A 15,616-nucleotide genomic window follows, 5' to 3' on the forward strand; every position below is an offset into this window, starting at 1 on the left:
TGTGTGTGTGTGTGTTTCCTTGACTATGCAAAGGCATTTGACTGTGTAGATCAGAACAAACTGTGGCTGACTCTGTGAAGAATGGGAATGCCAGAACACTTGACTAGGCTTATGTGAAACCTATACTTGGACCAGGAGGAAGTCATCAGAACAGAGCAAGGAAACACTTCATGGTTCAAAATATGGAAGGGTGTGCACCAAGGATATTTCCTGTCTCCCTACATTAAATCTATATGCAGAAAATATCATTCAGGAAGCTGGGATTTATGAGGAGGAATGTGGCATCATGATTGGAGGAAGATTCATCGACAACCTGTGTTATGCAGATGATACAACCCTCCTTGCTCAAACTGAGGAGGACCTGAAGTACTTGCTGCAGAAGGTCAAGGACTGCAGTCTTCAATATGGATTGAAGCTCAACATCAAGAAAACAAAGATTCTCACCACTGGGATGATTGGCAGCATTATGATGGATGGTGAAGATATTGAGATTGTTACAGTTATAGTATGCTTGGCTTTACAATCAACAGTCTTGAAACCAGCAGTCAGGAAATTAAAAGATGAATTGTATTGGGAAAGTCTGCTGTCAGAGACCCCTCCAGAGTACCTAAGAGCAACTATGTGAGTTTGGAGACTAAGGTGTGCCTGATACAGTCCGTGGTCATTTCAATTACTTTCTATGCATCAGAGAGCTGGACAATGACTAGGGATGGTAGAAGGAGAATTGATGCCTTTGAGCTGTACTGCCAGAGAAAAATATTGATCATACCATGGACGGCTGGGAGAACAAACATGTTTGTCCTGGAGATGGTGAAGTCAGGCTGCTACTTGGAGGCAAGGTTTCTGAAGTTTCGTCTGACATACTTTGGACATGGCACAGTCAGGATCAGTCTTTGGAGAGGGACAACATTTTTGGGAGGGTGGAAAGACAATGCAGGAGAGGAAGACCCTTGATAAGATGGATAGATTCAGTGACTGGGGTAATGGGAAGAGGCATTTCGGAGACAATAAGATTGGAATGGGATAGAGCACGGGTTAGGACTGCTGTACATAGGGTCACTTTAAGTTGTAGGTGACTTGATGGCACATAACAACAACCTGAAGTTTAGTACCATGTACTCTAGAACACAAACTGTGGTGTTTTGTTTTTTTGTTTTTGTTTTTTTTTTCCATTGCTCTGGGGAAACCTCTTGTCAGGAATATCTTTAAAATGCTAATGTCAGTTTCAAGACTGGGGTAAATCTTTTCTGAACCATGCTATTTTCAATTGCTTCCTGCACAGCCAAAAGTTGGACAATGGATAAGCATTATGTCTTTGAACTGTCATACTGGAGAAGAATACTAAATATACCATGTCCTGCCAAAAGAACAAATGAAACTATCTTGGATAAAATTCAACCAGACTGCTCCTTATAGACAAGGATGATGACACTTCATCTCTCATACTTTTGGTATGTTTTCAAAAGGGGCCAGTACTTGAAAAATGACATCATCCTGGAAAAGGTAGAGTGTCAGTGAAAGAGAAGAAGACACTCAATTAGATGGATTGACACAGAGACTATGTTGGTGGGCTTGAACATGATGGGGATCGTGAAAAGAGCACAGGATGGGGAAGGATTTCAGATCTGTTGTTCACAGTGTTGCTTAGATTAGTAGACTCAAGGGCACCTAACAACAACACAACACTTTATGGTATTATATTAAACCTAACATTTTCTCATTATGTAATCTAATTTGCATTATAGAGCTATTAATTACATAGTTATAAAATATTATTTCCAGTAATATAAGTGATGCTTATTTTGTTAATTTTAGAACTGATTTGCAGACCTGGTAGGATTAGTGATCAACATTAATCCAATGATAAGAACACAGTCTACATCAAGGGTAAGTTTCAATAAAAATGTTTTTCATTTTTGAATCAATAAAATATGCTCCGAAGTTATCTGAAATCCCACTAACAGGAGTCTCAGAAGGTTGATGATCTGTAAAATATTTTATAATTTAATTTTATTTAATAATTAGATAATCCATCATTATTTAATACAGTCAAACTTGAAATGATCATAAAGAATATTAATGACTAGGATTTTTCTTTGATTCTAATAATGAGTCAGGGCCTCTTTTCCTATATATTAATTTTCCTGGTTTTAAAAAAAACTGGAATGAATTTTTTAAAAGTCAATCCTATCTTTTTTGTGAGACTACTATCACTCTTTAAATTTATATAACAGTTCATATGTCCATAAGGCAAAAGAGGGTTTATATACTGATAAGCATTTAAATTGCAAACATACATCCAAAAATATTGTCCTATGATATTCCTGCTACCTACTAAAATATGTATCATCATACTGTGAAACTGAGTCTATTCATTTTCTTATTTTGTGATGCCACATTTTAAAGAAAGCCTGAGAAAGATGAACCATACACATATATTTGCAGAAGTTATAAATTATTTAGATATTATACAATATAGTTATGTTAACCAAAAATCCATTCAGGTTATCATATTTCTGACAGGCTTGTTGTTGTGTAGAGTTGGAACTGACCCATAGGTGACCCTCCAGGGGTTTTCATAGGCAGTTAATCACATGGAAGGAGATAGCTCATCCTTCTCCTGTAGAGCCACTGGTGGTCTCAAGCAATGTGACTTCAGGATTGCAGCTTCTTGACACGAGGCACCAAAGATCTTTATAAAAGTGTATAATCAAATCCCTTTTTTTGGTTTGCAAGATAACTCAATACTTTGCTTTATAATACACAAATATATATCTAGCTATAGAAATATATATCTAGCTATAGAAATAAGCACACGCTTTACAACATGCAATTGTAAAGTACACACTTTACAATATGCAATGTGGGCTCTGGCTTCAAGAGTCCTGATAGTTCTAATTAAAGGTGACAAACTCTGGTTCAATGATCCCTTTCTCTTTTTTTTGTTCAGAGCTGTGAAATCACCAGGATTGGGATCACTGAGTGTGGTAAATCATTAGATAAACTTCTCCCCACTACAGGTTTAGCAGCATAGCCAAGTAAAGTACAACTAAATCATTTTGGTCTCACCTTGCAAGACTTCCTGCAACCCCTCCCCTCTCCCATAGCCAACGCAAAGAATTATGCCTCTACCCACTGGGGAGTGTCATGGCCTATCCACCTATATCATTACAGCCAGGTAACAGGAGAGATTGACAAGTTACCTCACTGGGTGGTGGGTGATACAAACCTTAGTGGCCCCTCAGAGTCTGCCCACTACTGTTAAAGACCCTGGATTCATTTTGGTGCCACACCTCCCACTCGACTGTACCATTTCCTTTTCCCCCACTGAAAAGCAGGTATATTTTTTTAAAGAAAAATATACATATCTTTCTGTTTTTCAAATATCTATATTATTTTTAGGTGCTTTCAAGTAATTTCCAATTCACAATGATCTTATATGCAAATAAAAAAACAAAACAAAACACTGGCCAGCTTTTTGCCATTATCACTAACATTCTATGTTTGCTTTCATTGTTGAAGTCAGTAAGTTTACACATCTAATTATGAGTTTTCTAATCTTTGATTTTCTAGTTTGTCAAATATAATTTCCTAATGAAGAGATGGGTCCTTTTTTTGAATATTATTTTTATTTTTATTATTTTTGTGTGAGTGTACCGTCAAATCAGATCTGACTGGTACAGGAGGAAATTGCCCCTCCTTCCTCTGCAGAGCATCTGGTGGATTCGAACCGTGCGCCTCTGGGATTGTAGTTTCAGGTCATTGCCACTAGGCCACCAGAGCTCCCCTGAGATGGGTCCTTCTTGACAACATATTAAAAAATACTTGAGACAGGTTCTCGTCATCTCCACTTCTCAGGAACATGACTGGCTGTACTTTCAAGATAGATTGGTTCATTCTACCAATACAACTATTCAGACGCATCAGTGCTTCTTATTCATTGTCCACCTTTTCTATGTCTATGAAATGACTGACACATGTGTATCAGAGACACATTAATCTTTAAAGCAGCATCTTTGCTTGTTAATATTTTATAGAGGTTTTTCGAAATGACTTGCCTGAGTAAATATATCACTCCATTTCTTGACTACTGCTTCCATGGATCTTCATCATGGATCTAAGTAAAATTAAATCCTTTGTAACTGCAGTCTCTTTTTTTCTCCCCTATATAATGAGGTTGTTTATTCAGTTTTTCATCTCTTTATATTGAATTGTAATCTATATTAAAAGCTATAATCATTAAGCTTCATCACTAAGAGCTTTCAGGTACTCTTCACTTACAACAAACAGGGCTGGCTGTGCCATCTGCTTATTACAGGTCGTTAATGAGTCTTCCTCCAATTTTGATGCCACATTCTTCTGTATATAGTCAAGATTCTTGGATGATTTGCTCGATCTACAGTTTGAATACGTATGGCAAAAGGACGCATCTCTGATACATATTTTTGTTAATTTATAATCACACAGTAGTCTCTTGCTCTGTTCAAATATCTCTTTGTCTATGTACAGGTTTCCTATGTGCAAAATTAAGTGTTCTGGGATTCAAGTACACAGTTTTTATAATTGCAGAATATAAAATTAATCAGAGATTAATCACCAAGAGAAGTGTTAAGATAAGAAATACATGATGTGATTGTTGTAGAGTTTGCAGCACATGACCTTGCAAGGTCAACAACTCTTGTCCAAACATTGTTATCACTTACCAACTCTTCCTGAAGTTGGGAAATGAGTTCATCCCTTTCTTTCAGCTGCAGCTTGAGCATGGAACATTCATCCTTCATCATATCCTATAAAAACATCAAAGTGATCTCATGACAGGCTCAACACTTTCACTTTTCTCTCCATAATGAATAACAGCTTCAAAAAGGGAAGACACATTTTATTTGACTAATTCCATTTTTCTATATAGAAATAATTTTTCAAAATATACTTTTGAACTGTAACATAAGGTGTGACAAATGTTGATGTCTTAAATGATGACATATGACATAAGCTATGTGTGGTTTTTAAGACCTAACCTGTCACTGACCTTCCAGTGGCTTTCAGAGGCAGTAAATCACAGTTTCTCTAGTGCAACAGCTGGGAGTTTTGAACCTCATACCTTTCAATTTGTAGCACAATCAATCACAATTACTCATTCTTAAGCCTCTCTCCATATATGTGTACACACACACACACACACACACACACACACACACACACACACACTCCTAATACCAGTGTGGGGGTAATATATTTGTCTTTTCTGTTACCTAAAACAGAAATCAGGAAGTTAGAATTACCTTAAGGGTTTTTTTCCCTGAAGTTTCTATGCAAACAAAAATACATTCTAAGAATTAATTCTTTTTCTATCATGTATTCGCCTATGACAGTTAAATATTAATACTTAAAGCAATGGTCATGATACAGTCTTCAGCCTTTGTGACTTTAATTTTCTCACCCTGTATGGCCACTTAGCTATGTCCACTGTACACAGAACACCTTCACACTCATAGCCGTCACTAACTCAGACACAAATAATTAGTCCAGAGTTATTACCTGCCAAGATCCAACTCATAAAACCTCAGCATTAACCAGACATTGCAACTAAACATTCAGTTTAACAGCAGCCTTGTTGTCCATCCTAAAAATTATTTTTTTAATTACTGCTGTCATTTTCTTCTAATTTCTTAAAATAATAACTAGGAAACCATCCTGTGCTCTCAGTATTTAATTACTCTGAAACAAACATGACCAAATTATATAATCTCTTCTTCATACTTTAGGCATGTTGCTAGGAAGTGCTATTACTTGGAGTAGAATATGATGCTGAGAATGGTGAAGAGTCAGTTAAGGACAGGAAGACCCTCAATCAGGTGGATTGACATGGTGGATGTTGCAATGGGCTCTTGTGTGTCAGGAAGTGTGAGGATGGTACAGGATAGAACATGACTGAGAAATTTTGTTCCTAAGGATCGCTATTAGTCGTGTTTGACTTGACAACACCTAACAACAACAACAACAACAACATTCCTTATTGGCTAACTCCAGCCCTTTATGACTTCTTGAATTTCCACAGTAGTCTTAAAGCTCTATCTCTGTTCTGTCCCCTGTCAACTGTGCCATTTACAGTCTCAGAATCCCAGTGATGGGTCAGCTATGACTTGGTTCTACATCAAAAGCAATAGTTTGGTTTTTTTTCTTGAAACTCCATCTATCTTATCATTGACTGGGAGGCTGCCTGAAGAGGGCCTCAGCTGCCACCACCTTAGTCAGTATCTCAGGCATCTCAGAGATGATCCTGAATTCAGATGGAAAATTGAGGCAGAGTCTAAAAGTACACACTAATAACTGAAGGTGATAATCATACTCATCTCTAAATATCTCTTCCTTTGATAAGGATCATGCAGGATCAAGTAGTGTTTTATTCTGTTGTGACTAAGTGCTTTGATGAATCTAAATAACTTGGCAACACCTAACAATTATAGGGATTTTAAAGGATTTTTTTTGGTCCAAAAATTTTAAAAAATACCCACATTTTGCAACTTTACAATCAGTACTATTCAGATGATAGAATTTTGCTTGCTTAGAGAAAACTCAAGCTTACTGCTATTAAGTTGACATCCACTTCTGGCTGAATCTCTGATGAGTTTTCTGAGGCTATAAATTGCATTGAAGGAAACTGCCTGCTTTTCTTCTGTGGAGTTCTTGGTAGATTGGAAGCATGAGAGAGGTACAGTTGCCTTGGGACTAGGAGCAAACTCCCTATAGACTATGCTACATTAAATACTAATGAAGAAGAAAGACTACAGTATTCAAAATGTATTGTGTCATAACAGTAAAAACAAAACAAAACAAAAACTCTCAAATATCTCAAAATTGGACCAATAATCATGATAAATGGAAAAAAAAGATTGAAGATGCCAAGGATAAAACTTTACTTGGATCTACAACGAATTACTACAGTAGTTACATGGCAGAAGTCATATGGCATACTGCCTTGAAGACATACTTTGGGTAGGCTAACAGGAGGCTAGTCCCTGAAGAAAGACATCTTGCTTGATAGTCAGCAAAAAAGAAGGTTCTCAAGATTGACTGACAAAGTGGCTCTAAAAATGGCCTTGAGCACAGCAGGGACTGTAAGGGGTAGAACTGAGTCATGTTTCATTCTACTGTACACAAGGTCATATGAGTTAGAGACAATTCTACAACAATAATAACCTTGTATTAAGGAAAATCTCCAACAATTCCACTGCTGTCAATATGATTCTAACTTCTGGTAAACCTATTAGAGCATAACTGTACATAGGATTTATGATGCTATAAATTTTTGCATTAGGAAAATGTCTTATCTTTTCCTCCACTGAATGACTGGTGAGTTCAAGCAGGTTAACAGCCTTATACAAATATATGTACATATAAATATAAGGGGGAAGAATGGGCAATCTCCTCCTGTGTGATTAACTGCCTCTAAAAACCCACTGGTGGGTCAGTTCTAACTCAATGGTACACAGCAACAACATATAAAATACACATATAAACATTCATATATTTCTATAGACACAAACAACTAGATAAACATATATGTATGCAAATATATGTGCATATCAAGATATAACAAGAATCCCTGTGCCATAGTGGTTAAAGTGTTTGTCTGTTACCTTAAAGGTCAACTGTTTGAAACTACCAGCTCCTTCCTGGGACAAAGATGTGCATCTGCTTCCAAAAAGATTTATTGCCTTAGAAACGCTATGGGCTGGTTCTCATCTGTATTATAGATTCACTACAAGTCAGAGTCAACTCCATGGCAATGGACTTGGTTTTCAGTTTATAGTTCTACATGACATTAGTGATTTATTGCTTTAGAATTCTTACTTTCAATGTAGGAGACCTAGATTTGACTCTGAGCCAATGCACCTCATTCCCAGTCACATTGTCTTCTAGTAGCAAGAATTGCTGTAATTCTGAACAAGAGATGTTTTAGACTAAGGGATAGAGACTAGAAAAGTCGGGATATCTACTGTAAAAACAAAACAAAACACCACAACCCAAAACCCACTAAAATAAAACCTCATGAGTTAAAATAATTTCAGTCTTAACTTATCATAGTAACTGACTACAGGACTGATTAGACCTTATTTCGTTCCACTGTGCATGGAGGTGTCATGGATTGGGGCCAAATCAAGAGAGGTTAACAAAAACTACTGCGTAGTTACCATCAGTCATCTGATATTACTGTGGTTGACTGTTTTGTTTTGGGTTTTGTTTTTTGTTTGTTTGGTTGGTTTTTGTTTCTCTGATATTTTTTTTCTACGATGTTAGAAGCTATGCTACTTATCTTCCAAATCCTAGTGTAGTCTCCTCAGAACTTCCATACTAAAGCAGTGTAGATAAATAAAATAAAATAATTCAGTGGGAATTCTATGAATCACAACAGAATAAGGTCCAAAGTAATTAAGGAAAATGAGTTCTCTAGGCTTAAATACATGCAATATTGTACTCAAACATTTATATTATCATGAAGATGGAATGGTACAAAGTAAAACTGCTTTCTGTTGTACATGAGGTCACTATAAGGGATGTATCTCCATACCTTTTCAATCTATATGCAGAACAGATCATTCAAGAGGAGGACCTGAAGTTTTTGTTGCAGAAGATCAAGGACTGCAACCTTCAATATGGATTGAAGCTCAACAACAAGAAAACAAAGAATCTCACCATTGGGTGAAGAGATTGAGATAGTTAACAACTTTAGTTTGCTTGGCTCCACAATCAACACTCTTGGTACAAGCATCCAGGAAATCAAGGGACAAATTACATTAGGGAAGTCAGCTGTTAGTGACTTCTAAAGAGTACTGAAGACCAATGATATCAGTCTGGAGACTAAGATGCACCTGCTTAAGGCCATAGTCTTCACAATTTCTTGCTATGTGTCAGAGAGCTGGATAATGACTAGGGATGATAGAAAGATAATTGGTGCCTTTGAGCTGTGGTGAATCCAGCCTGCACCTGGGAAGCAAGGATTCTGAAGCTTTGTCTGACATTCTTTGGTCATGTTGCAAGGTGGGACTGGTCCTTGGAGAGGAACATCATGCTTGGGAGGATGGAGAGATGGAGAAAGAGAGGGAGACCGTTGATGAAATGGATTGATACGAGTGACTGGGGTAATGAGGATAGGTGTGTTGGAGACAGTAAAGTTGGTACAGGACAGAGCAGGTTTCAAGTCAGAGCTAACTTAACAGCTACTACTAATATACAGTATTTTTCTTTAATTTCTTTTTTATTATTTTTGTTAAATATTTATATTCAGAGCAATTTCAAATAGTTCACTTTAATTATATCATAATATTTCACATCAATTATAGCAGAAATATGTTCATTCCCCATGGTATATTCAATACTCTTCTCCAGCACCACAGCTCAAAGGCATCAATTATCCTTCTATATCCCTAGTCACTGTACAGCTTTCTGATGCATAGCAAGTAATTGCGAAGATCATGGCCTTCATAAGGCACACCTTAATCTCAAGACTGACATTGTTGCTCTTCAGTACTCTGGAAAAGTCCTTGACAGCCAACTTTCACAATGGAATTCATCCTTTGATTTCTTGACTACTGGTATCAGGAGTGTTGCTTTTGGAGTCAAGCAAACTAAAGTTGTTAACAATCTTAATCTTTTCACTGTCTATCATAATGCTGCCAATTGGTCTAATGGTGAGAATCTTTGTTTTCTTGATGTTGATTGAACTTCAATCCATATTGAAGGCTGCAGTCCTTGATCTTCTGCAGCAAGTGTTCCAGATCCTCCTCAGTTTCAGCAAGGTAGTGTCATATGCATAACGCAGGTTGTGGATGAATCTTCCTACAATTCTTATGCCACATACTTCCTCACAGAGCTCAGCCTCCTGCATAATATATTTTGCCAATAGATTGAAAAGACATGGAGACAGGACACATCCCCACAACTTTCAATACAATTTGTTTTAAATGTGAAATTTTCTTTTATATGCTTGTAAAATTACAGAGATACACAGTAGGCAATTTACTCCTACTTTAGTGTTTTTACTCCATTTTCCATACATTTTGCTATATTTAGTGCCAGTACTTTTAATCAACTCATTGTTTGACTATTGTGTAAATGAAAATCAGGTTCCATAATATTAAGGCAAGTAAAACCCATAATTCACCTTCAAAAAGAACTTTTACTGAAATTAGAAATGCAGACAAAAGTAATATCATAACTCTAAATTAAAATCTCTAACTCACAAACTTTCCAGTATTCAATCCTCACGTAGAATTATAAACACTATCTTGGCTACTAGTTTCAAAATCACGTCAAATTTAGTATTGAGTCATCATGACTCTTTTCCTATTTATAGACTTCTGGTTTTCTCTCTAGAGGACTTTATGACTTACAAGCTGTTTCACTCATTCTTGTAAATGAAAAGGTCAAAATATTAAGAAATAAAAGAACACAGCCAAATTATCAGAATATCTAGGGAAAAGACATTACGGGGGGCAGGAAAGAAAGAAAATAGGAACATGGCAAGAAGGACAGCAAGACAAAGATCAGAAAACAAAAAAAAAAGGTACAATAACTTTTTAAAATTTTTATTTAATTAAAGTTGACAGAAACTTTGGATTTCCATTCATTCATTTTTGCACACTTTTTTCCTTGCCCACCCCTCCTCCCAGTTCACTTTTCTCTTTGAAAAGTAAAAAAAAAAAAATTTTTAAAAAATCATTTTTATACATTCCCTCTCCCAGTCCACTCCATTATACATGTTTTTCTGACTCTTGTCATGACAATAATACCCAATCATATATTGCTGCTGAACAATTTTCTCCCTCATCTGTTGCAATGCAGTATACATTATTTATCCTCTTTTACTCTCCCCACCCAACTTCGATGTCAGATCTGCTTTAAAACAGTGGCATTATGCAGTGTTTGTAGAAAGGAACAATAGTTAATAATGTATTTTGTATTTTGCAACTCTACCTAAATAACTGGCTTCCTATCATTCTTTCATAATTTTGCTTCAAGAGGATGTTGTATGCAACACGTAAGTTGTTAATGAAATAAAGCAGTCCAGGCATAAAATCATCACAAGTCTACAGGAGGAATTGCCTTTCAGAAACTGAAATCAAGGTGAAAAAAATATATCTTAAAAGTAAGGTCGAGTGTGTAAACTAACATAAAATAAATTTTTAAATGTACTATTATTTAGTGTGAAAGCACTGAAAAATTCCATAAACTATTATTAACATTAATTATTATTACTTGATGCTGTCAGAATTAATGTCTTAACATTGTCTTTAACAAAAAAGACTATCTTATTTCAGATTCAATAATTTAAATGTTTAATCACCCACTGATTTGCAATAATGGTATGTTTCTTTAATATTATATTCATAGAAATCTATAAACAAAAGCAAGGTATTTAATTTGCTAGAGAAATAAAAACATTCTATGCACAAAGAATATACTTTTTTTTTCTTTTTTAAGGAACCAGCAAATAGATTTTGTTTAATAATCTGTCAAATTTTGGTCTACCTAATTTCAACAATTTAAAAAAAGAATGCCATATTGTGGCACTTACTTAGAAAATACATTGTTGTTGTTGCTGATTGCTGCTGAGTCGAGAATAACTCATAGCGACTCTATGAACAAAAGACATAATGCCTTTCCATAGCTATAGTCATTTCTCCAAGTTCATAGAGTTTCCCGAGCAATGTGGTCTAGGATGTGGATGCCACTCCTGCTTCCAAACCTGTTTTACAAACTGGGAGCTACACCAAACACTGTTCACATTGGAAAACCATTATGGTATTTGATACCCTAATGGAACAAGGTTCAGCATCACAGAAAATCCAGATTACGTCATACAGCACATTGATAAATAGTGATGTGAAAAGTGGAAGAATGTTCCTCCCATTTTTACAACACTTAGCTTCTCTTAGCAGTGGTTAAGTGTTGTCAAGTTGAATACAACTCAAAGCAACCCTGGCAAAAATGACATGAATTCTGTTTTCTAATTAACATCATTTCGATATGTTTGTAGAGTTTCGAGAGACATCTAGTTTAGGAAGTGGATGCCACTCCTGCTTCCCAACCTGAATCAATCTGGAAGCTCCTTTAAACACTGTACATGATGAGTAACCATTATGGTATTTGACATGACTATGGTTGTGTTCAGCATCACAGCAGCCCCAAGCCTCTCAGTATAGCAAATAGACAAATGATTGCTGTATCACTTAAAGAAAGTTCATTGTAAAATTAATAATCTTTGTCAAAATTTTGGGTCAAAAGTTCAACTGACACCCACTTTTAGGGAAAAAAAAATCAATGGCGCACATCAAACACAACCCAAAAACTTCCATTATGCGATCACAAGACGAGAGAAGCTGCCTCCAAGAGTAGAGGTTCCAGGGTGAAGAAGACACATTACAAACCTTAATAAATCACATTTTGGTTATCTTTTAAAAATACATTCTTGAAAAAAATTAAAAATAAATACATTCTTGGTACCAGCACATAGGAAATAAAAAGATGAACTGCATTGGGAAATTGGCTGTCAAGGACCTCTCTAGAGTACTGAAGAAAAATGATGTCAGTATGGAGACTAAGGTGTGCCTGATTCAGGCCATGATCTTCACAATTAAACTCTATGTATCAAAAACCTGGATAATAACTAGGAATAGTAACAGGAGAGTTGATGCCTTTGAACTGTGGTCCTGGAGAGGAGTACTAAATATACCATGGACTGTTAGGAGAACAAACCGTTTCATGCTTAAGAGGGTGAAGCCAGAAGGCAAAGATTATGAAGCTCCATCTGACATGATTTGGGCATGTTGCAAGGATAGGGTGAACGGTCCTTGGAGAGGGACATCATGATTGGGAGCATGATGATGGCACAGTGCAAGAGAGGGAGACCCTCAATGAGATGATTGACTCAGTGACTGGGGTTACGGGATGTCAGTGACAATAAGTTTGGCTCAAGATAGAGAAGGGTTCAGAGCTGTTGTTGATGACACATAACAACAACAACAACATACCAAATGAAGACAATGGTATTTCTTAACTGAGATAATTTGGTAATAACAAAGGAAGAGTTTCAAGCCATACTGAAGATACTGGCAAATAAATAAAGTCCCCAAAATAGACGGGATACCAATTAACATGTTTCAGCTAGCAGATTCAACCCTGGATGTGCTCACCAGTCTATGTCAGGAAATTTGAAGGAGGGTTGCCTAGCTGACTGACTGGTTCAGCCATATCAAGAAAGGTGATCTAACAGAATGTGGAAATTATCAAACAATATTATTAATATCACATACAAGAAAAATATTGCTGATGATCATCCAATAAAACCACTGGAACAGGACACTGACAGGTAAGTGCCAGAAGTTTAAGTTGGGTCTAGAAGATGCCATAGAACCAGATATATCACTGCTGTTGTCAAATGGATTCTGGCTGAAAGCAGAAAATACCAGAAGAATGCCTACCAGTTTTATCAACTATTCTAAGGCATTTGACAATGTGGGTCATTAATTAATGTTAGCAAATTATGGCTAACATTAGAAGAATGAGAATCCCAGAACCCTTAATCAGCTCTTACATAATTTATGCCTAGACCAAGAAACTGTTTTTTGGATGAAAAAAAGGGAACACTGCATGTCTTAAAATCAGAAAAGGGTGTGAATAAAGGTTATATACTTTAAACATATCTGTTCAAATTGTGTAGTGATCAAATAATTCATGAATAGACTATAAAGGAAGAATGTGAGATGAAATACAGAGAAACACTCATCAACAACCTGCATTATGCAGATGACACACCTACACTTGCTGTAAGTGAAGAGAACGTGAACTACCTACTGTAGAAGACTAAGGACTACAACCTTAAGTATAGATTACATCTATATATCAAGGAAACAAAGTTCCTTACTACTTACTGAACCACTGTACTACATCACGGTAGAAGCAGAAAAGACTTAAACTGTCAATTAATTCATTTTACTTGGATCCACAATTAATACCCTTGGTACCAGCAGTCATAAGATCAGGAAACATATTTGCTGTCAGCAAGTCTGCTGTCAGGGACCTCTCCAAAATTCTGGAAAACAATGATGTCAGTTTGAATACTATATTTCATGTGTTTCAGGCCATAGTCTCTTCAATTACTTTCTATGCTACTGAGAGATAGACAATAAATAAGGATGATAGTAGAAGAATCAATGCGTTTGTGATGTTGAAGAAGAGTACCAAACATCCCATGGAGTGTCAGAAGAATAAACAGATATGTCTTGGTAAAGTGTAGCCTATTTGGAGGCTTTGATGGGGAAGCTTTGCCTCTCTTACTCTGGACATGTTGCTAGGAGAGGCTATTCATTAAAAAGCAACATCATGCTTGGAAAGGTGGAGGGTTAGTGAAGAATAGTAAGACCCTAAACAAGACAGATTGACACAGTGACTGCACCAATAGGCTTGAGTATTTCAGAGATGATGAGGATATCACAGGATAGGGTTTATTTCAGTTAGGTTCAAAGGGTCACTAAACGTTGTAGTAAACAAACCTAACAATAAGAACAATTTTGTCAAGTATAAGACAATAATTTTTAGCATACAAATCAAATATAAAAATACAATTATCCCTTGAAACAGCAGTCTATCTGCTAATAATCTCTAGCAATTGCTGAAGGCACTGCATACTAGTTCCTTTCCATCTTTAAATCAGAATCTTGGAGAAAAAAATCTTAATAATTTTTACTAATCTCCACAACTCAAAAGGCAATGATACTAGCACTGTATGATTATACAGGATTTTATTATTTACAAAACACATTATCTCTTTTCTTGGGATATGCTCATCTTGCAGAATATGCTCATCATGTGGGAGAAACTCATCAGGGATTTTACCGTAGCTCTGTTGCAAGATGCCAAGACCTAGCTGGCACAGCCAGCATGGGAGCGTCTTCCAGCCACTGTATCCCAAGCATCTGCTAAAGGCTGTAGCCCAGCCCAGGTGCACTCATACCCTGGCCTGTGAGAGCCACTGCCTGCCAGGTTGAGGAACTGCAGTTTCAGTGTTGTCTAGACTTAATCCCACCCAGAGCACTAGACAGCTGCCCCTACCATCTGGAAACCCTACTGCCCTGTTGCCTGCAGTCTCCACTGACCCACTTTCTGGAGACACACAGCTGCCAGGAACACCAATATCACAAGTACTTTGGCCTTAAACACTGCTGCCTAGGTACATCACATGGGATGTCTTAAACTCAAATAAAAGAGACTTGGGAGGAGCCATGGATTCAGAAGGACAACATTCATCCCTACTGGGTTGACTATTGTTTCCAAGAGGGGAGCACTACTATACAGGTGCTTCACAAAACATTGACATATAATGGCATATTATATAGTTACAACACCTGACATCTACAAAGAAAACACTGACATAATGTCAAGAAAGCACATGAAATCAATGTCAGCCTTAATCTTCATGAAAAAAACAAAATAATCCTTCTCTGAGAAACAAAACAAAACAGAGCCAATTAATACCCCAGAGAGAGAGAACCAAAAGAAATATATTGATGTAGAGTTATTTGAACAGCTACAGAAGAAGATTATAATTATGGAA

General features: G+C 36.5%; 1 protein-coding gene across 2 annotated transcripts in view; it reads right to left on the bottom strand.

The window, feature by feature from the left end:
• The window catches only part of CCSER1 (coiled-coil serine-rich protein 1), a 1,860,678-nt gene that overhangs the window by 1,198,650 nt on the left and 646,412 nt on the right, over nt 1-15,616 (bottom strand). For both annotated transcript variants that reach the window (XM_006894481.1, XM_006894482.1), the window contains exon 7: nt 4,704-4,787. In XM_006894481.1, the coding sequence (XP_006894543.1) occupies nt 4,704-4,787 (84 nt within the window). The remainder of the gene's footprint in view (nt 1-4,703; nt 4,788-15,616) is intronic.

This window comes from Elephantulus edwardii, unplaced genomic scaffold (assembly GCF_000299155.1).
Source record: "Elephantulus edwardii isolate Elephantulus edwardi_28Jun2011 unplaced genomic scaffold, EleEdw1.0 scaffold00144, whole genome shotgun sequence".
NCBI classification, from domain to species: domain Eukaryota; kingdom Metazoa; phylum Chordata; class Mammalia; order Macroscelidea; family Macroscelididae; genus Elephantulus; species Elephantulus edwardii.